Source organism: Myotis davidii, unplaced genomic scaffold (genome assembly GCF_000327345.1).
Source record: "Myotis davidii unplaced genomic scaffold, ASM32734v1 scaffold319, whole genome shotgun sequence".
NCBI lineage: Eukaryota > Metazoa > Chordata > Mammalia > Chiroptera > Vespertilionidae > Myotis > Myotis davidii.
This window is the reverse complement of record NW_006290675.1, coordinates 635,495-658,410: the sequence shown is the minus strand read 5'-3', so window position 1 is coordinate 658,410 and position 22,916 is coordinate 635,495. Positions and strand designations below refer to the sequence as shown.

The following is a 22,916-nucleotide window of genomic DNA, read 5'->3' as shown; positions in this document are numbered from 1 at the left end:
CCGTGACGGAGCTCGTAACTCAAATTACTCATATGTCAAATCAACAGTGAACAAGTGAGACACGTGATGCTGGGCTGATGTGGCGTTCACTGTGACGTTCGCTGCGCCACTAGCGGTGGGGTATCTGAAGCTGGCTCGTAACCTGAATTTTAGCTTGCAGCTCAAAGCAAAAAATCAGCCGAGAGACAGCTCGTATCTCGAAAAACTCATCAGTCGGGACACTTGTAAGTCAAGGCCCCACTGTAACTTCAAAATGCAATGGGTATTTAATTTTAAAGCGTGCCTTTAACATTTATGTAAAACGTTTTTTTGTACTAGTTTAATAGAAACTTATCTGGCCACTGGGTAAAACTATTGTTCCGCAAGCCAGCTCTTCTTGTCTTTGATCAGTTCCAAGCACATTTAACAGAAAAGACAAAAAGGGTTGCATCAGATTTGCAAACAAACCTAGCAGTTACTCCTGGTGGGCTTACAGGTCAGCTACAGTCACTAGATGTTTCCATCACCAAGACATTTAAAGCCCTGATGAAAGAAGAATGGAGTAGATCGATACAAAAAGTAGGTGATACCTTGACACGGACAGGATGTGAAAAAAAAACAACCATTACTGAGGTCGGTAATTGGGTCCTAAACTCATGGTATGGCATCAAACAATAGGTGATTGTGAAGTCCTTCAGGAAATGTGGAATCGGCAATGCCATGGATGGAATTGAGGACGATCTCACATATATAGACAGTGACTCAGCAGTCAGCAGTGATACAATAGAAGTTGAAGAAATTGATATGTCTGGAACCAATAGTGATGAAGAAGAGAACAGTGATGCAACAGAGGCTGAATAAAGTGATATGCTGCATAATATCATAGTACTGGTATGTGAACATTACCTGCAGTAATTACTAAATAAAAATATGTTCTGTTTTATGTTTAAAATATTGATTTCTGAATTTTGGGTTGGAAAAGTGGGAGGTGTCTTATACATGGGGGTATCTTATACATGGAAAAATATTGTACTTTACGGCTTCTCTTTGGCATCCGAATTGCCAGCCTCATACTTTTCTTGAGGGTTACTTGAATACAAGCACTGTGTTACTGCAGAGAGGGCTTTAAATGACCGACATATACAGTGCAGATATACTGGACAAAGGAATGATTCATGTCCCCGGGGGACGAATGAGACAGTGCAGGTTTTCATCATGGTACTCAGAATGGCACACAATTTAAAATTATGAATTGTATGGAATTTTACATGTAATATTTCCTGATGTAGCTAAACCTGGGATAAAGGGGAGGGACTGCTGTATACATAAAAGAGAAAAAGATCAGAGGGCCCTGCTCTGGAGCACGTCAGTCTTTAGCATCCTGAGGATACAGTGAGGACCTAGCAAAGGAAACAAAGTGGCAGGCGAGGTAGGAGGAAAACCAGTGTATTGTCCTAGACTTCAGGTCCTTGAGAAGTGGGAACAGATGTTTGGATTTACATTGTGGGGGCCATTTGTGACCTTGATTAGAAGTTTTGTTGGAATGTTGGGGAGGTGAAGGCTTGATTGGAGTGAGTTCAAGAGAGAATGGCATGAGAACTTGGAGATTTCTGCAGGTTTTGCACGAAAGAGGAAAGAGATTGGGCAGAAGCTGTAGTGGGAAGAGATTTTTATTTTTTTAGGCTATAACAGCATGATTGTATACTGATGAGGAACACATTAGAAAGAGAAAATCTGATGCAGAGGAAGGAGAATTGCTCTTGCGATACCCTTGAGTAAGTGAGAGGGGACAGGACCGGTATGCAAGACAAGAGGAGGCATTGGCCTTTGCCAGGAGCATGGGTAAGTTTGTCCATAGTAAAAGAAAAGATGAGTGTAGGTAGGTCGACATGCAGGTTGGAACTTTTGGTTATTTCTCTGTGAAATAGGAAACAAGATCTTGAACTAAGAATAAGGATGGAGGAGGTGCTGGAAGTTTGAGGAGAGCGAAAGTCTGGTTATGTAGGAGAATAGGAGTGAATGGACTAGACAACTAGGATGAAGGCCAGGCAAAATTACAGATTTACTTGAGGTTAGTGATCATATATTTATTTAAAGTAAGACCAGTCAGCCCCCTTCAGCTGTGAAGATACAGGTGCAAAGTAGAGATTTGGATTTTTTATTATTTTTTTATTTTTATTGATTTCAGAGAAGAAGGGTGAGGGGGAGAGAGAGAGAGAGAAACATCAATGATGAGAGAATCATTGATTGGCTGCCTCCTACTGGGGATCAAGCCCACAACCCAGCCATGCGCCCTTGACTGGAATCGAACCCTGGGACCCTCAGTCCACAGGCTGGTGCTCTATCCACTGAGCAAAACCAGCGAGGGTGAGATTTGGAATTTTAGAAGATTGTGGTTTAGCCAAGGGAATATGATTTTGATAGAGGGCAAAGGAGTTGAGGATGTGTGCAAGAAAGAGTGATTATTATATTTGACTCTGGAATTTATGATGAATAAGATGGGAAATGAGGATATGAGAGGTTCTGAGGCTCAGTGAAAAGGTAGTACGGTCAATGGATTGTAGGTCCTGGCAGAGTTGAAAAATTCAGAGAGCATTAGATGGAGGAAGTTGAAGAGGTAGAAGAATATGGAGGGAGAGTGTGCAGGGGTTTGCAGTTATGATTATAGTGAGGTCTAGAGTTTGACCTCAAGAGTGAATGGAGTAACAGTAGGCAAGGAATTGAGAAACCAAAGTATTAGAACAATTATGCAAATAGTAAAATCACCAGGACACTGATAGAGTTGATCACTTGGCTGAGGTAGTTTGTCAGTTCTCTCCACTATACAGTTATATCAGTATGGACCAGGGGTGGGCAAACTTTTTGACTCGAGAGCCACAATGGGTTCTTAAACTGGACCGGAGGGCCGGAACAAAAGCATGGATGGAGTGTTTGTGTGAACTAATACAAATTCAAAGTAAACATCATTACATAAAAGCGTATGGTCTTTTTTTTTTTTTAGTTTTATTCATTTCAAACGGGCTGGATCCGGCCCACGGGCTGTAGTTTGTCCACAACTGGTATGGTCTCATGGATGTTTATTTTGTAATTTGGATTATAATTCATGACTATCCAATTATTGTGTTTTTTTTTTTTTTTTTTAACACGTCCTTTCTGGCACTACACCATTCTCCAGGCTCATTTTGTATAGTTCCTGTCCCTGTCCTAGAATCAGTTACTTCTCCAAGGAACCTAGTTTCTTTTTTCGACAATGGTATTAAAAATGGAGGTCTGGCCCTGGCCGGCATGTTCAGTGGTTAGAGCTTTGTCCCGTGCACAGAAGCATCATGGGCTGGATTTCAAGTCAAGGGCGGGTACCCGGGTTCCAGGTTTGACACCCAGTTGGGACCTGTGCAATCCATGTGTCTCTCTCACTCTAAGGAGAGCTAAGGATTTTGGAATTCATTATTCAGTCAACATATAGGAAGAAGAGTTAGAAGGAGGAAAAGAAATTAAGTTATTTTGACAGTTCACTGGAGGTGTTACAAAAGCTTGACTAAAGATGCTGGCTGTGGGAATGGAAATGTGGTTGCAGGTGTAATACAGAAAATGGTCAAAACTTGATTATCGATGAAGTGTGGAGTTCAAGGGTAGAGTACTTAAAGATGAAGCTCAGATTCCAGATGTACCTGGGCCAGGATATTTGGGAGGGTGGTTGTGTATTAACACATATAGTGTTTGTTTGTGTGTGTGTGTTTTAATGTTTTTATTGATTTTTAGAGAGAAAGGAAGGGAGAGGCACAGAGAGATAGAAACATCCCTGAGAGAGAAACATCGTCACTCGGCTGCGTCCTCCACACCCCCCACTGGGAATCTAGCCAGCAACCCGGGCATGTGCCCTGACCAGGAATCAGACTGGTGACCTTCGTTCTTGGGTCGATACTCAACCGCTGAGGCACACTGGCCGGGTACATACAGTAGTTTAATGATACACTTGAGGTACTGGTGCCACATTTGGTGGAAGTATTGAATAGGCAATTGGAAAAATGCTCCTAAACTTCAGAAGAGATGCTGGGTCCAGAAATTAAATTAGGAGTCATCTGAGTAGAAAGGGTGGTTGAAGGCTGAGGATTAAATGAGATTGCCAAGGAGGGAGGTGTAGAGAGTGAAAAAAAACAACTACGGACTCATCCTTAGGGAACTTCCTGTGTTGACAGGTATAGAAAAAGAGGGAGCCAGAGTAGGAACTTCCGGTTAGAGACAAAGTGAAACCTGAGAACAGTCCAAGGAGAAGGGAGTAGGGAAAATACTTATTGTAGGGCAACATTTGAATTACAGACTCTATTTAATAAAACGTTCTACATAATTTATATGTACAACTTCATTGTAAGTTAGGTTATATGCCAATAGATAAAACAATGCAAGTTAATGAAAGTCATTATTTTGCAGGAAACCTGCATTATTATATCGTTATATATTATAAATAGAATAGTTGTTTATCATTGAAAAGTATTTTGTTGGACTTAGAGGTTGAAGAAATCTTTTGATAGTAGAATATTAATCAGTTGTCTTCTTAATTGGAAGTCTGGAAGGTTTTTCTTGTTGTTGTTTAATCCTCACCTGAGGACATGCTTAGAGAGAGGAAGGGGGAGAGAGAGATCAATTAGTTGCCTTCCGTACATGGCCAAAGTGTGTGCTCTGACTGGGAATTCAACGGGCAGCCTTTCAGTGCATGGGGTGGCACTGCCTTGAAGGTTAAAAGATAAGGAATTTTCATTTGTTTTGTTCTGTGGGAAAAATCTCTGCTGTAACTGATTGGACAAATTCTGAATAGTGAAATTTTACTGAATTTGACCATGTACCTTCAACACTTTTTAGTATATTTTCGCAGAAGTATTCATAAGTAGTCTATTAGGGATAAAAATATCTACAAATGTACTGTTGCTTTTTCCCTAAGTAACTTTTTGATTTTATCCTTTCCAGGATTTGACTGGCATAGAATCTATGGATCAATGTCGACATACCTTGGAACAGCATAACTGGAACATAGAGGTATAACAGGATTTATTCTGAGCTTCTTTCTTGCTTTTTAAAATATATTTTTATTGATTTCAGAAAGGAAGGGAAAGGAAGAGAGAAATAGAAACATCAGTGATGAGAGAGAATCATTGATTGGCTGCCTCCCACACACCCCTCACTAAGGATTGAGCCTGTAACCCGGGCATGTGCCCTTGACCTGAATCGAACCCGGGACCCTTCAGTCTGCAGGCCGATGCTCTATCCACTGGGCCAGACCAGTCAGGGCTGAGCTTATTTCTTTTTCCATGGTCTAATAATGATTCAAAGACATGTATTTTTCCACAGCTGGAATCTTTTCTTTTAGTAGAGCTGGTTTTCAAATTTCCAACTCTTTAAGTCTTTAAAAATGAATGTGTGGACCCTGACTGAGTACCTCAGTTGGTTAGAGCATTGTTCTGATAGCAAGTGTAATCCCTGGTCAGGGCACATACAAGAATCAATCAATGAGTATATAAATGAAAGCATAGCCGAAACCGGTTTGGCTCAGTGGATAGAGCGTTGGCCTGCGGACTGAAAGGTCCCAGGTTCAATTCCGGTCAAGGGCATGTACCTAGGTTGCGGGCACATCCCCTGTGGGAGATGTGCAGGAGGCAGCTGATCTATGTTTCTCTCTCATCGATGTTTCTGACTCTCTATCTCTCCCTTCCTCTCTGTAAAAAATCAATAAAATATATTTTTTAAAAAATAAAATAAATGAAAGCATAAATAAGTGGAACAACAAATTATGTTTCTCTATCTCTTTTTTCTGACTCTCTCAAATCAAAAAATGAATGTGTAGCGCGGCCGGCATGGCTCAGTGGTTGAGTGTTGACCTATGAACCAGGAGGTCAAGGTTCAGTTTCCAGTCAGGGCACATGCCCAGGTTGTGGGCTTGATCCCCAGTGTGGGGCGTGCAGGAGGCAGCCCATCAATGATTCTCTTTCATCGTTAATATTGCTATCCTCTCCCTCTCCCTTCCTCTCTGAAATCAGTAAAAATATATTTTAAAAATAATGGGTAGAAAAAGTGAAGCTTTATGATCAAAGTTTATAAAATAGAAAAGGTAGTGACTAAATTCCTCAATATAGTGCCTACTTCTTGTGTGTGTGTGTGTGTGTGTGTGTGTACTGAGTGGCCAGATTATTATGATCATCCCATCAGTACTTCGTTGGGCCACCTTTTGCCTTCAATACTGTAGCGATTCTTCTTGGCACTGACTCCATGAGATGTTGAAAGGTGATGTGAGGAATCTGACACCATGCCTGATGAATAGCACCATCCAGTTCTATGAGATTTGATGGTTGTGGAACCAGCTGCCTGATGGCTCTTTTAACTTCGTCCTACAAATGCTCAATTGGATCTAGATCTGGTGATTGTGGGGGCCACCTATAAAACAAAAAAAATATGATAAAAAAATATGGTTTATAGGAAGACGAGTTACAAACTGTTTTCATAACCAGCATCAAAAATACTATATAGAACCAAAATAAAAAAATTAGTCTGAAAAAGAAACGTTTTTAACAAAAAAATTGTTGGGGAAGGGGTTAATCTGCCTACAGATTAGGTGGTCATAATAATCTTGCCACTCAGTGTGTGTGTGTGTGTGTGTGTGTGTGTTTTTGTGTGTGTGTGTTTATGTATTTAATGGCTCTTTGGGGGAAAACTATTGTTTTTTTCAATGTCGGTTAATAATGGTGATAGCAAACATCTTGTCCTCACTATAACATTTCTTGTTTTATTATTACTGTGATTACTGTGATATTGGTGGTTGTTTTGAGATAGATCCATTTGAGTAGAGATATTTGTTTTTACTGGTTTTGTTAACTAGTATATTCCTCCATTTCCTCCCTTCCCTTCTCTCTAAAAAAATCAATGGGAAAAATATCCTTATATCCTTGGGTGAGGATTAACAACAAAATAGAGTGGATGTTGAATTTTATCAAACACCCTTTGATCTCTTGAAATTACTGTTTCAATTATGGTCTGTTACTTGAATAGGGTGCTGGATTTCTGAAAATACATGTATTCCTGAGTGAACCTGTTTCTGATCCATTAAATTTTAGGCTCTGGCATCCTACCAATGAATGAAACTAAGTCCCTACTCTCATGAAACTTAATTCTAGATAATTTGTGCTCATAGTAAGTGTTATGAATGAGTGTAGGAAATGTATTAGGATCTAAGAACTTATTTTGATTTATTTTCTTTTTTGAGAAATTATTTTATTTATTTACTTAATATATTTTATTGATTTCAGAGAGAGGAAGGGAGAGAGAGATGGAAACATCCACGATGAGAATCATGGATTGGCTGCCTCCTGCACGCCTCCTACTGGGGATTGAGCCCACAACTCGGGCATGTGTCCTAACTGGGAATTGAACCGTGACCTCCTGGTTTATAGATAGATGCTCAATCACTTAGCTATGCTGGCCGGGCAAGAAGTTATTTTAAATAGGGTGATCAAGTAAGGCTTTTTTGAGGAGGTTACATTTGAGCTGACGCCTGAATACAAATGAAATGAATGTGCCTGAATGTGAAAATTTTGAGGGAATTGCATTTGAGGCATAGGGAATGATGTTGCTTTACATGATATTTTTGTACTATCTCCTCATTAGATTTTCACTTCAAGCATATGCTGGCTTTATAAAATGACTTTACTTGATAAAATGAGTTGAGAAGTATAAATAGCATAGATTTGAAAGAAAATACTTGTGCCCAGCCAGTGTGGCTCAATGTGAGCATTGACCCATGAACCAGGAGATCATGGTTCGATTCCCAGTCAGTCACATGCCTGGGTTGTGGGCTCAATCCTCAGTAGGGGGCGTGATGATTCTCTCTCATCATTGATGTTTCTATCTTTCCCTCTTCCTTCTTCTCTGAAATCAATAAAACCCTATTTTTTTAAAAAAAGAAAGAAAATACTTGTTTCTGCCTTTCTCTATGTTTTCCCCCATCATTCATAATCTGTTTCCTAGATCTTTCTTGGTAAGCTTTCTAGAAAATGCTTTCTTTTTAGAGATTTTCAAGTTTTTTAGCATAGGCTATACAAAGTAGCATATCTTTTACTTTCTTCTGTATCTGTCCTGTTATCCCCTCTTCTGTTTTTTTTCAATGTTTATTTTCCTTTTTTTAAAATGAGACTTGCTAGGGACTGGTTTATTTTCTTTATTTTTTTTTTTGTTTATGAAAAATCTCATATTTATCAGTTATTTTTTCTATGTTTTATTTATTAAGAAAATTCTATCTTCAATCTATTTTCATGCTTTTGTAGGGTTATGTTCTTTTTTTTAGGGGCATTATCTACACTGTATTCTCTCTTTTTTGTTTTTTCTATGTTGTATATTCTGTAGGTGGCTCTCCTTAGGCTTGTACATTGAAGCACCTTACTTCCCAGCCACCCTCAATAACACAGGCCATCTGAATAAAAGCAGTGTGCTTGCTGCATAAATGGTGCTTCCAGACAGGTTCTTTGTATTGCTCTGTTGTGTGTGAATTCTGGAGTCAGACCTCACATTACCTCCCATCATAACGAGTGAAAGGTCCAAGAAGACACACTTCTCAGGTTACCTGTTTTATAACACCAAGCAACGGTTGCTTCATCTCTTCTTCTGAGTTGATTTGAGCATCACTGAAATTCTTTCCACTCTTTTTTTCTTCTCAGGCTGCTGTACAGGACAGATTGAATGAGCAAGAGGGTGTACCAAGTGTTTTCAACCCACCTCCATCACGACCCCTGCAGGTGAACACAGCGGACCACAGGATCTACAGCTATGTTGTCTCAAGACCGCAACCAAGGGCAAGTGACTTCATCACTGGAATTCCCCCCTTTATAAGTCCATTCACGTGGTTGTGTGGGTCTCTGTGTGATAGGAGCAAGAGAGATACTCAGAATGGATAGCTGGACCTGGCTCCTTGGTAGATTTATTAGGTTTATTATTTTCCCTTGATTCTTTTTTCCCCTTGAGCCCACATTCCCTCCCACTTTCCTTGATTCTTTAATGAAGTGATATAGTAACTGCCCATTTTTTGTGTGTGTTGGGGTGGGGGGTGGGGGTTCTTTGCCAGTTATTTGGAACAGTTTCTGCACCTTGTTTTTTGAGTAATTGTATTTACATGTCTAAAAATGTTTGCTACATGTTCACTAGATATTCCCCTTTTTTGTTTTTTAATCCTTACCCAAGAATATGGTCTTATTGATTTTAGAGAGAGAGGAGGGGTGAGGGAGAGAGAGAGAGAAACATCAGTTTGAGGAACATTGATCCTTTGCCTCACACATGAACCCCGACTGGAGATCCAAGCTGCAAACCTTTTGGGAACATGGGACGACACTCCAGCCAACTGAGCCCCCCGGGCAGGGCTAGACCTCCACTTTTAAGTTAGAATGTTTACTGAGTTCTTTGTTGCTTTATTTTACTTAATTTTAAGCTAATTCTAGGGAAATGCTTGGAATCTTTGTTGAGAGCCTTCACCATATCTTTAAAATTAGTCTTCAAGGGCTAGTAGCAAGGAAGTGGTACAGTTAAATTCAGCAGGCTTTAAGAGCGCTCCAGTGGACCTGGTATTTGGCTGCTGGGGATCCAGAGATGAATGATGAGCCAGTTCTCCCTTTCACATTGCTCACAGTCTAATTAGGGAGGTCAGATGTGAATACAGTACTGGTAATGGACTCCAGAGAACTTTCTGGAGTTTCTCTTTTTTTAAAAAAAAAATATATTTTATTGATTTTTTACATAGAGGGAGAGGGATAGAGAGTTAGAAACATCGATGAGAGAGAAACATCGATCAGCTGCCTCCTTCACATCTCCCTCTGAGGATGTGCCCGCAACCCAGGTACATGCCCTTGACTGGAATCGAACCTGGGACCCTTCAGTCTGCAGGCCGACGCTCTATCCACTGAGCCAAACCAGCTAGGGCATGGAGTTACTCGTAATTCTTGGAGTTACACTGACCTCTTGTACTTGGATTTAGAATTCCAAGAGAGCCCTGACCGGTTTGGCTCAGTGGATAGAGCGTCGGCCTGCAGACTGAAGGGTCCCAGGTTCGATTCCGGTCAAGGGCATGTACCTGGGTTGCGGGCACATCCTCAGTGGGAGATGTGCAGGAGGCAGCTGATCGATGTTTCTCTCTCATCGATGTTTCTAGCTCTCTATCTCTCTCTCCTCTCTGTAAAAAATCAATCAAATATATATATTTAGAATTCCAAGAGAGTACTCCCTTTAACTTTGTAGCAGTTAGAATTTCTTCCATCATTATACCTTTTGTGAGCACTTGACAGTGTTTTAAAATGGAGTTTCTAAGTAGTTGTTTTGGGGTATTTTGAAGTAGAAGAGCAGATGGATTCCTTTAGCAATTGTATATCCCAGTGTTTCCTTAGTTTGTTTTTGGCTTGTCTCAGTGTTTTAAGCCCTTGTGTTAGCTATGAGGCTCCAGAGCTCCCTGGCTATGGACACAGGGAGGGTTTCAGGTTAACACAATATGATATATAAGAAATGCTTTGTAAACTATAAACCTTTCTCTATATATGCTAATTACAACAGCAGCAATAATGAACATTGTTAAAGTAATAATTAGCATTATTACTAAGATTAGCAGCTATATGGAGATTTATAATTGTGGTTAATATAATTGTCAACTGTATACATATCCAAGGCAGTAAAAGTTATCTTTCTTGCTATTTCTGTATACCATATTTTAATACGTAAATGTGAAAAAAGGAAAGAAGGAATAATTATGATTTGGGGAGGAAAACTTGCAATTGAGTTTGTCAGCTAATATAAGTAAATGCAGAAAAATTGTTGGAGCAGATTTTAATTCAAAAATTGTGTGATAAAAGAAAAATATATGATAGTATTAAATGAAATGAGATCAAAGACGGTCTTTAAGGAGACTGAGGTGGCCAGGAAGAGGAACCATATTGCAAAGGGAGAAATCACATGAAGAACAAATAGAGTGAAAAATTGAACTAGCCATGTTGTAAGGTATTAGTGAATGAATGAATGGTATCTAACTTTATTTTTGGAATTTCAGGGGCTGCTCGGATGGGGTTATTACTTGATAATGCTTCCATTCCGGTTTACCTATTACACAATACTTGATATATTTAGGTACGTACCTTTGTATTTATGTGTTAGCAATAAGGTAGACTTTGGAGCGGAAAGGTAGACCAGAATAAGATTTATACTCTATCCATTTTGATTTGGCAATTTGACATCAGATTGAATATTCCTCTTAAACAGTCTTTTTATGAAGTATGAAAATATTTTAAATTATTCAAACATAACAGATGATGTAAAATGAAATTGTTTAAAACTAGTCTTGCTTATCGTTTTCAAGAATCTACCTACATTTATTATTATCTTCCCTCCTCCCACCATGTTTGTCACCTCAACATTCTCTAGTTAATTCACCCTTTTCTTTCTAACCACCATATCTACTAGCTTCAGATTACTTGTAACTTTTACCCTAACCCATCTAGATAACTCCATCTGACTACTGATAATCCAAAAAAATTATCCTGCTCTCAGATTATTCACTTTTCTCCAGACTCCCTTACAAGTTTTACCTCTCTAGACACTCCTATACAAGTCCTTCTGTTCAGGCTGATAATACTGGAGCCTTTCTGTATGTATACCCCCTTGCTTCACACTTAACCTTTTTTCTTGCTTCCTTCATGTACCATTTGGAGAGCTCAGCACTAGAAGCTACAGAGGGGCCAGGGCTAGAAAATGTCCAGGGGTTCCAAATTGCTGGCACATTAGGTTTGGGTGTCTGGTCTAGAGCTGAGTAGTAGATGAACCCACACCTAGGCTTTATAGGGAAATAAAATGTTTATGGGCCAATAGGTAGAGCTTGAACCCATGGTCTGGATCTTGCATATAGGACAACCTGTACCTCCCTCAAATGTGGGATAGCCTTTGCCTTGCTCTAGGGCAGCAGTCACCAACCAGTGGTCCTCGAGGTCCAAAAAGTTGGCGACCGCTGCTTAAGGGAACAGAGGTCTAATGTGAGGGCCCAGCACCTGCAGAAGTGCAAGGGTCAGACAACACCTTTTACTTTGGTTATTCAGTGTCTTTTTGTTGTTGTTTTGTTAATCCTCACCTGAGGATATTTTTTCCATTGATTTTTTTTTTTTTTTTTTTTTTTAGAGGAAAGGGAGGGAGACAAGGGGGGAGAGAAACATCTATGTGAGAGAGAAACACATCGATTGGTTGCCTCCCACACACACCCGAACTGGGGTGGGGGATCAATGGAACCTGCAACCCAGGTATGCCTTTGACTGGGATTCAGTATGCTGGGCAACACTCTAACCATTGAACCACGCTGGCCATGGCCATTTAGTGTTTTAGGAGCCTGCTTGCTTAATGGGTTTCTTGCTTTAGCAAAGTTCTTATAGATCAACAATTAACCAATTAGTACTCTTTTTATCCCTGTTTATTTAAGAATGAGCATGTAAAAACCTTTAAAATCTTAATGAAGACCAAGTTGATATCTCTATTTTTTTTTAAGCTAATTTCCCTAAAGTATCCTATATGATAAAACCCTAATATGCAAATCAATCCAACAGGGGAATGACAGGTCGCTATGACACTCACAGACCACCAGGGGGTGGGTGCTCAATATATGAGCTGCCACCTGGTGGTCAGTGCGCTCCCACAGGGGGAGCACTGCTCAGCAGAGAAGCCGGGTTCACAGCTGGCCAGCGCAGCAGCGGTGGTGGGAGCCTCACCTGCCCCCGAGGCAGCACTAAGGACCCCTCAGGGGATGTCCACCTGCCTGCTTAGGCCCACTCCTCTCCGGGAACAGGCCCAAGCTGGCAGGCAGACATCCCTGAGGGGTCCCGGACTGTGAGAGGGCGCAGGCTGGGCTGAGCGACACCCCCCTCCTCAGTGCACGAATGTCGTGCAGTGGGCCTCTAGTATATTATAATGAGAAACAAAAAAGGTAAATCCTTTATCCATTCATTCATCAAAATGGAACTTAAAGACTAATAAGATAACCCTAAAACTAATTTCAGAGAAAGTTATCAAACATCAATCTTCTACAGGATTTCTACTCACATAAACAGCTTTTTTGTTAATTAAATTTATTGGGTGACATTGGTTAATAAGACTATATAAGATTCAAGTGTATGATTCTATAATATATCTGTATGTGCATTGTGTGCTCACCACCTAAAATTTAGTCTCCCTAATGTCATCATTTACTTGACTGTACACATCTTCTTACATTTGTTTTTAATTTGCTCTGGAATGTTTGTGTCAGTCAGTTTGATTTGATTACTCAGGAGAAATCCCAAGTGCAATTGTATACTACTACACATGAGGAATTTGAGGGGGTAAGGAATTGGAATTGTTTTAAGATTTGGTAAGGAAAGTGTCATAGTTTAGTCACCTTTTCTGTGCTGAAAATTTCTCAAGTATATGAATATTGTTTGTTTTCCGTGGAAAAAAAATATGCATGGCATGTGTTACTAATTTGAAATATATATGTTATTTTTATTAATTTCAGAGAAGAATGGAGAGGGAAAGACAGATAGAATCATTGATCGGCTGCTTCTTGCATGCCCCACACTGGGGATCAAACTCGCAACTCAGTCCTGTCCCCTGGGACCAGGAATCAAACTGTGACTTCCTGGTTCATAGGTGGAGGCTCAGTCACTGAGCAATGCTAGCCAGGCATGTGTTACTAATTTTAAGAAAACTGTATCATCCAAGCAACTTGTTTAATGTTGTGTAACATTGCCTTCTATGGAAATCCAAAGGACAAATAAATGGTGCTATGAAAATAAAATAAGATGGGCTCTTTAGAAACAAACCATCCTTTATCTTACAATAGCTGCCAGGCCCCCAAATCTGCCAGTGCACTCTAGATCAATTGAACAGTCTCCTCTGAGGATGCCATAAATCATCATGCAGAATTTACTTGCCCCTTTGAAGAGCAAGTAAATCATGACTACAAGTTCAGGTTTCAAGTTCCTGTCCATAATTTGAATAGCCTGGGAGTATGCACTAAAAATTCAAAATTCCTAGAGTGACTGGGGAACTGAAATTTTTATTGTATTTCACTTAATTTAAATTTTGGTAGCCACGTGCCTTGTGCCTCCCATGTAGATGGTGCCCATGTGGAGAGTCTGGGGCACAGCTTGATCCATGATCTTTTGGCCCAGTTCTTCTAGTTGTAAATTTTTCTGCAGAGAGCACTCAGGGTTTGTTTGGGTCAGTTTTGAAATTTATAATCCTCGTAGTTCACATTCTTCTTGAATAGGTGATGGAACAACACTTGCTGCTTTGCAGCTTTTGAGCCAGGCTCTCATCTCAGTTTTGAGGTCCACTCCCCACCTCCGTTTGCTGCCGTGCCTCTGGTACAGAAATCTTTACAAACTGGCCCGCCCACATGCACTACAGTAAGCCGATTCATGTGATATTTATTCCTTCCTCCCCAGGTTTGCTCTTCGTTTTATACGGCCTGACCCTCGCAGCCGGGTCACTGACCCCGTTGGGGACATTGTTTCATTTATGCACTCTTTTGAAGAAAAATATGGGAGGGCACACCCTGTCTTCTACCAGGGAACGTACAGCCAGGTCAGTGCCACAAACCATATAGATGCCAATTTATTGATATGATTCTCTCCACAAAGGAAAGGAAAGCCCAGCACTGATCATGTCATGATCATTCTTTTACTGAGAAACCTTAAATTGCTCTTCACTATTTACAGAAAAAAGGACCAAACCTAGCTGGGCCCTCCTTGATCTAATCCTAACCTCCCTTTGAGGTCTTACCCGTGTAACTTGTTTCCCCAATATCCTAGGTTCCAGCTAAACTGCTTCCTGAACAGTCTGTACTTTCCCACCTCTGTGCCTTTGCTTTTGCTGTTCTCTCCACCTGCAATGCTGTCCTCACATTTTTGCTAATTAGATCTTACCCATCCTTCAACCAGCTCATGTCATTCCCTTCTTATGCCCTTTAGTGATTGTTATGTCCTACCCTGGCCTACTTTGCGATTTAAATAGTGCTTTCATAGTGTTGTTTTTAATCTTATAGTAATTTCACGTTTTTCTCTGTATTTAGTTATTTGTGTCAGTGTCTTCTTTCCTATAGCTTTGAAGGCAAAGCCTGAAGTCTTCTTTGATCCTTCACAGAGTTGAATAAGGGTATAGACCGTAGATTCAAGGCAGCACATCTCATTAGCCCAAACCTCACCGACCTTTGACTTGTTACCTCGGGGTGAAAATGAAGAGTTCTATGGGTTTTAAGGGTATTTCTAGTTTGCCAGAGAAAAATGTAGAAATAACACTATAGGCAGAGGCCAAAGGGTAGTTGTATTCTACAGCCCCAGGATTCCCAAATCTGGAGAAATAGAAAAGTGCTTACTCTCGCTTCCTGCTGTGATTCTCTCACATCTGCTTTTTCTCACTCTCCCTCACTGGCTGCTCCCACCCCACTGGATAAGCATTAGGCACCTACTGTATGCTAGTCATTGTGCTCAGTGCTAGAGATACTGAATGAGATAGGCACCTCTCGTACACTCTCTCTGCTGTGATCCTGATGTGGAGGGTAGACCACCACTGCTCATTCAGGAAATCTTAATTGAATTGTAATGGACTATGGTTATGCAAATGAAAAAGCACACACAGGAATCTTGGACACTAGCCTGGTCTTTGAAGATCTTTTCAACCCCATGCTCTTTAGAGCATCTTTGGGTTGTAGATAGCCTGGGATCATCTTCGCAGTATTTTTTATTTTCAAGGATGTCGGAGCTGTAAAGTGGCAAAATTCTCACCTCCCTTTTCAGGTGGTCAGACACTCCTGTTTTTATCTTCCTTTAGACTGGCAACAGCTGACGTCTGTGATTTGTTGGGGACCTTTATTTGTCAGCTGTCTACTCTCAGGTGCCTGATACAACTAAAATGTTTTTATTAACACTTGTTAGCATGGACTTTGCATAGGGAGATAAACTCCATGGGTGTGAGAGTAGTAGTCCAGGACTTCTGATTTTTTGCTTACTTTTTTTCCTCATTTCTCCTTTTGTTCCTAAATGTATCCATTACGACCATTAGCCTAATTAAAAGCTCAAGGTACAGTCATCCTAATAATTGGTGACCTTCTGTTTCCCACAGGCACTGAATGATGCCAAGCGGGAGCTTCGCTTTCTCTTGGTTTATCTTCATGGAGATGATCACCAGGACTCTGATGAATTCTGTCGGTGAGTGGATTGATCATTTTCTTTCTCTTCTGACCTTATCTGCTGAGAGTTTACAGTAAGCAAGTTCTCTCCTGTCCTTTTTATCCCTCTCCACAGCAACACCCTCTGTGCCCCTGAAGTTATTTCACTAATAAACACTAGGATGCTCTTCTGGGCGTGCTCCACAAACAAGCCTGAGGGCTACAGGGGTAAGTTGTGTTTCTTCTGCCTCATTGTGATTATAGGGATATCTCTGGAATAATCTGGAAAGACTCGCCATTTATTGCATGATTATTCTATGGTGGACACAATGTTAGTTGCTATTTATACATTATCTCATTTAATCTTCTCAGCAGTCCTGAGAGAGAAGGTTGTATTACACCTCCACTTCCTGGTGTAGGAAACAGGCTTAGAGATTTAAGCCTGTCCACTATCACACAGTTAGCAAGTTTTGGAGTAAGCTCAGGTTTTTTAGACTTTAGCCCATGCTTTTCTTTCTTTTTTTAATTAAAACATTGTTTTTTCAATTACAGTTGACATTCAATATTATATTAGTTTCAGGTGTGCAGCATAGTGGTTATACATTTATATAACTTATGGAGTGATCCCCCCAATAAGTCTAACACCACCTGGCACCCTACAGAGTTAAAACAATATAATTGATTATATTCCCTATGCTATACTTTACATCCCCGTGACTATATCTGCCAATTTGCACTTCTTGATCCCTTTACCTTTGTTCATCCAGACCCCCACTCTGGTCCATTCTAATAATCCTCACCTGAGGATATGTTTTGTTTTTTTAAAATTGATTTTAGAGAGACCAAAACAAAAACATAGTTCTGTTGCCTTCCACAACATGCCCCAGCTAAGGATTGAACCTCTAATCTGCGTATATTCCCTGACTAGGAATTGAAGCCATCAGTTCCTCCTGGTGTACAGGATGACTCCAACCAGCTGAGCCACATCAGCCAAGGGCTTGCCTTTAATCTTAATGGGCTTCTTACTGAAGAGCTTATTCCCATCATCAGTAATTTTAATAGAGCTTCTTGCACAATGACTTAGTTATTTGAATACCTTGAGTGCTGATAGGGATTCAGAAAGTTCAGCTCTTTGCTGATAATGACTCTTACACTATTTTTAGAAGTCAGTATGAAACATAAGGGCTTCCAGTGGTGGGGGGGAAATGTAGTTATAGTGCAGCTACTTCTGTTGAGCAACTTTTGAGTGAATACTAGCATATCAGCCACTATGCTAGATCCTGAGAACCAAAGCTGCAACAGATGTTTGCCTACATCCTGGAATCTGAATCTTTACTCCCAATTGGTTTTTAAACGTCTCTAAGTTCCTACAGCATGCATTTGCCATGCTAATTAATACAGCTTTGGAGGGTGGATGGTGGATAGGAGAGGAAGGGAGAGGCATAGAGAGTTAGAAACATCGATGAGAGAGAAACATCCATCAGTTGCCTCCTGCACACCCCCCACTGGGGATGTGTCCACAACCAAGGTACATGCCCTTGACCAGAATCAAACCCTGGACCCTTGAGTCCGCAGGCCGATGCTCTATCCACTGAGTCAAACCGGTTAGGGCGAGACTAAAGATATTTTTATAAAAACTTGCAAAATCGCCGAAACTGGTTTGGCTCAGTGGATAGAGCGTCGGCCTGCGGACTGAGGGGTCCCAGGTTCGATTCCGGTCAAGGGCATGTGCCTGGGTTGTGGGCGCATCCCCAGTGGGAGGTGTGCAGGAGGAGGCTGATCGATGTTTCTGACTCTCTGTCTCTCTCCCTTCTTCTCTGTAAAAAATCAATGGAATGTATTTTAAAAAAAAAAACTTGCAAAATCTCTTAAACTGTAAGGAAATCATAGGTAAAACTTGTGGTAAAATCTTGGTTATTTAGAAGCCAACTTTACAAACGCCTTTGAAACAGAAAAGCTAGCTTTTTTTGCAGAGTGAAAAAAGACATGGTGAAAGGAAGGGATTGGATAAGAGAGGAGAAGAGAGAAGATGGTGATGGAGATCAGCACCAGTAGCATAAGGCTAAGACTTGAAGCCTTGTTCCCTATAGGCTTGACCTCTTCCATAGGGAAAAATTATGCTAAGTAGTAGTTAGAGTTTTATAAATCCTTTGTTACCCATCAAACAGACATTGTCCTTGAACTCTGCAGCCTTCCCTAGCATCATCGTGACCACTACACCCCCCACCGGGAAAGCCTCGTCTTTTCTACTATAATTACCTGGGAATAGGAACACAAATATATAAGAACAACCACCACCACCAAAAGAAATTATTTAAGAAATAAGAGGGAGCCTGGCCAGTGTGGCTAAGTGGTTGAATATCAACTCATGCACCAAGAGGTCGCCGGCATTTTCTCCATTCCGCTCTCTCTACAATAAATAAAAAACACCTTTTAAAGAAACTAAGGGGGAAACGAGGCAGAGAATAAATGACACCTCCCTCTTCCCCAGCTGGGATTAAAGCAGTTTGCTCTTGCTCATTGTGGAAAGTCTAAGTTGATGTATTTTATCCCAAAGTCCTGCCCCTGACCTGTTGGGCCTTTTTTCTGTCAGTTTCACAGGCTTTACGAGAGAACACCTATCCATTCCTGGCCATGATTATGCTGAAGGATCGGAGGATGACTGTGGTGGGACGGCTAGAAGGCCTCATTCAACCTGATGACCTCATTAATCAGCTGACATTTATCATAGATGCAAACCAGACTTACCTGGTGTCAGAACGCCTAGAAAGGTACAGGGGAGTTCCTCTCTAGAACTGAGAGAGAGACCAGCTGACCTTGGGCTCCACAAATCATGACTTCTCTAAGACAACTTTAAAAGCTTTTACCTAACTCTCCATCAGATCATCTGTTCTTAGAGATGTGAATCAAAATACAAGACAGGGTTCTGTGCTCAAGAATATAGATTGTGTCATTTAGAATAGCAGGGGCTTGATATAAAGAGCTTAAATATAGAAAGAAATGGTTGTAACTCTTTTTCCCATTTTATAAGTAATACATATTAGTTTCAGAAAATTTGGAAAACATAGAAAAGCTCAAAGAAGAAATTTAAATAATCCTACCACCACTTTGAAAATTTTGGTATATTTTCTTTTAATTATATAGACACACAGACTCCTAATGTACAAACATCATATTTTGGAGAGAAAATAGGAAATACACCAGAATGTTACAGTGTTTTCTCTTAGTTTATTAGAACTCTGAATAAGACGTTTCTGTTTTTCAAATCTTGTAAGATGTATGTATGTGTTTTTTTGGTTTTATGAAAGCGACATATACAAAACTGTGTGGCCCAAAGGGTTCTTTACATGTAAAATATGCTCTGATGATCATTTTATGACAATAATACTGTGCTACTTTTGTTAGAATTTGGAAAAAATTCTTCTTCTGCCAAATGAAACTGGGAAAAGAGACGGCTTGTTCAGATTCTGCCATACTCTGCTTTGGAATGCTTTATAGTAGTGTGAAGTAGCCCTCTGCCAAGACTGTAAAACACTGCCCCAAAAATGTCAGTGTGAGAAACACCGAGTTGGTGCGATTGCCCTTTTCCGTCTGTGCTTTTGGTCTGTCCGCAGGGAAGAACGAAATCAGACCCAGGTGCTGAGGCAGCAGCAGGATGAGGCCTACCTGGCCTCTCTCAGGGCCGACCAGGAGAAAGAAAGGAAGAAACGCGAGGAGCGAGAGCGGAAGCGGCGGAAGGAGGAGGAAGTGAAACAGCAAAAGCTGGCAGAGGAGAGGCGGCGGCAGGTAATGAACCTGTCTCTACTCCTCATGACTCCCAAACCGGTCTTTTCTGTCATTTTTATTGGTTTTAGGGAGAGAAACATGACTGGGTGCCTCCCACTTGTTCCTCCAACCAACTGCGCCACACCGACCCGGGCAAACCGGTCTCTTCTTGAGTGTGAAAGGAAAAATACCAGAAGATTATGGGATTGTGGGTGATTTAAACTCTGTTTGCCATTTATATGTTCACTACATTTTCACCAAAAGTATTTTAACATTTATAAAAATTTTAATTAAAAACTACAACAGTGAGTAAAAGGTGAAACCTCGCTGTTCCATGAAAAGTAAATGTAGGTAATAAACAGGTCATGGTGCTGTTTACTCACTGCAGTAATTTTAGGCGCACTTAGCAGCAGTGTTGGCTCATTTGGTATCCGTGTGGTCTCATTTCATTATGTCTTACCACTTGGCTATAGCCAGTGTTCCTCTATTCATTGCCTTCTTTGGAAGAGTTAATACCCAAATACAGTCAATAAATAGTGTATGTGATACACTAGTACTTTGAATTTGGTGTTTCTGACTCTTGCCAACAAGTTTTTCTCTATTACTAATTTTTCTTTGGATGCACAAATACATGGTGATTGTATTTCTTGTTTCCCAATCGGAGCCATACCTCACCTTTGCTTTGTGTTCCTACAGAATTTACAGGAGGAAAAGGAAAGGAAGTTGGAGCGCCTGCCCCCTGAGCCTTCCCCTGATGACCCTGAAAGCGTCAAGATTATTTTCAAATTACCCAATGATTCTCGAGTAGAGAGACGATTCCACTTCTCACAGTCGTTAACAGTAAGGACTGCTTAAGTTGTGTGATATGGATGTAGAGTCTGGCCTGTAGACTTGGAGGCTTTTAAGGAATTGCTAGAGTGTTGTATCTGCTGCTCTGATGAACCGGGGAGGAAGGGGAGTAGAAAGAGAAGGGGGGCAGGAGGAGTGCAGTGAACTGTAGTTCTAGCTACCAACTAGCTGCCTTCAGTTCTAGCTACCAACTCAAAGCTGTATTAAAGGTTCTTTTCATCAGATTTGAACTTGGCTAAGAAAAAGGGCACCTTACCAAGAGGTCCCCCACAAGACTGTGTAGAGGTGACAGGCTCACCACAGAGCCCACGCTGCTCTGTAGAGAAGCTCTGTGTCCGCTGACCTAGGAGCTCCGGAATGATGCATCTGGATATAAAGGCATGCGCACTTCTCACTCAGTTGCCAGCCTCCCTTGCAGGCCATGTGAAGCCCCACTTTGTGGGGCTTCCTTGTAAATCTGGCATCCATAGGTAAATAGTGTTTGTCAGTCCATAAGGAAGTACTTAAAAGCAGAGACTCTTATTAAAGTCTTACACAATGAGGATCAAATTCTCATTCTTCCAGAGTTATTAAATAAGTTTCTTTTTTTGTGAATCCTCACCTGAGGATATTTTTCCATTGATATTTTAGAGTGAGTGGAAGAGAGAGGGAGAGACAGAGAAACAGAGAGAGAGACGTCAATGTGAGAGGAACACATCAATAGGTTGCCTCCCGCACACACCCCAACCAGGGTTAGGGATCGAGCCTACAACTGAGATATGTGCCCTTTATCGGAATCGAACCCAGGACCCTTCAGCCCGTGGGCCGACGAACTATCAATTGAGCAAACTGGCTAGGGCATAGATGTGCTTCTTTGGTCAGTTGTCTTAATTTCTAAGCCGCAATTGGTTCATCTGTAACGCAGGTGTAATAAGCACTCTCTAATAGGATTGTTAGGATTAAATTCATATGTGTAATGTTGAGCATTGTGCCTGGCTCATTGTAACTCAAATGCTAACTTCTTTTTGGTATTTGTAACCAAAAAGAAGTTTCTGTTTATATTGAGAGTTGATTTTCCAAATTTATAATTGCAGTAGATTCTTCCATTTCCTTAATCACTGGAAATAGTCAGGGGTCATTGCATACTAGAAATGAGGATGCATACTAGAAATGTAGTTTGCTAGCACATTCATTACTTCTTGTTTAACTGGAGAAGAGGACATGTTGCAGGATCTTTTATAGAGCTTCAGGTAGCCCTCTGTAAAACAGAACTAATAATCTGCCCTCTGATAACTTTAAACTGAAGACATGTCAGGCACTGTGCTTGTCACTCTAGGGCAGCGGTTCTCAACCTGTGGGTCGTGACCCCTTCACAGGAGTCGCCTAAGACCATCGGAAAACATATATATAATTACATACTGTTTTTGTGATTCATCATTATGTTCAATTTGTAACAATGAAATTGGGGGTCACCATGAGGAACTGTGTTAAAGGGTCACAGCATTAGGAAGGTTGAGAACCACTGCTCTGGGGGTTATCCTGATGAGCGAGTATGTGGTTCTGGAATTCATGGAACTTTCTGGCCAGCAGGGAATGTAAGATTCAAAGAGCTAATATACAGTAAAAAATGAGCCACCCTGGTGAGTGAGAAGCAATAGCTTCCTCATTTTATTTCTCATTTATATATATGGGGACAAGTGCTCACGTGGCTGACTCTGGAGTTTTTAAATTGGAATAAAATAAACAAGCTTCACAGAGCACCTACCATGTAGTAGGTGGTTGCTAAGTGATATCCTTTCCCTGGTGTTTCCTAACCACTGGTTTGCACATGGTGTTTAGCTGGCAGCTGTGTTCACTAACAGACAGCTTCCCTGTGGTCTGCGGGAGCTCCTGCTCCCTAACTCTCAGTAGGAATGAGAGACCCAACCAAGACTGACTCTCTAGGGAGTTTTGCAGGACATCCTGTTGTAATTGTGGAACAGAATAGGCTTGTGGCAAAGGGAAAGCCACCCATTTGTTTTTTGTTTTTTTTTAATTTAAATCTTTATTGTTCAGATTATTACATTTGTTCCTCTTTTTTCCCCCCCATAGCTCTCCTCCACCCAGTTCCCACCCCACCCTCTGCCCTTACCCCCCGCTGTCCTCA

General features: G+C 40.9%; 1 protein-coding gene across 2 annotated transcripts in view; it reads left to right on the top strand.

Moving 5' to 3' along the window:
• FAF2 (Fas associated factor family member 2) overlaps positions 1 to 22,916 on the top strand; it is a 41,380-nt gene that overhangs the window by 10,091 nt on the left and 8,373 nt on the right. For both annotated transcript variants that reach the window (XM_006763704.2, XM_015563878.1), the window contains exons 2-10: positions 4,942 to 5,010; positions 8,676 to 8,810; positions 11,042 to 11,118; positions 14,457 to 14,595; positions 16,132 to 16,217; positions 16,314 to 16,405; positions 18,771 to 18,948; positions 19,792 to 19,963; positions 20,639 to 20,782. In XM_006763704.2, the coding sequence (XP_006763767.1) occupies positions 4,942 to 5,010; positions 8,676 to 8,810; positions 11,042 to 11,118; positions 14,457 to 14,595; positions 16,132 to 16,217; positions 16,314 to 16,405; positions 18,771 to 18,948; positions 19,792 to 19,963; positions 20,639 to 20,782 (1,092 nt within the window). The remainder of the gene's footprint in view (positions 1 to 4,941; positions 5,011 to 8,675; positions 8,811 to 11,041; positions 11,119 to 14,456; positions 14,596 to 16,131; positions 16,218 to 16,313; positions 16,406 to 18,770; positions 18,949 to 19,791; positions 19,964 to 20,638; positions 20,783 to 22,916) is intronic.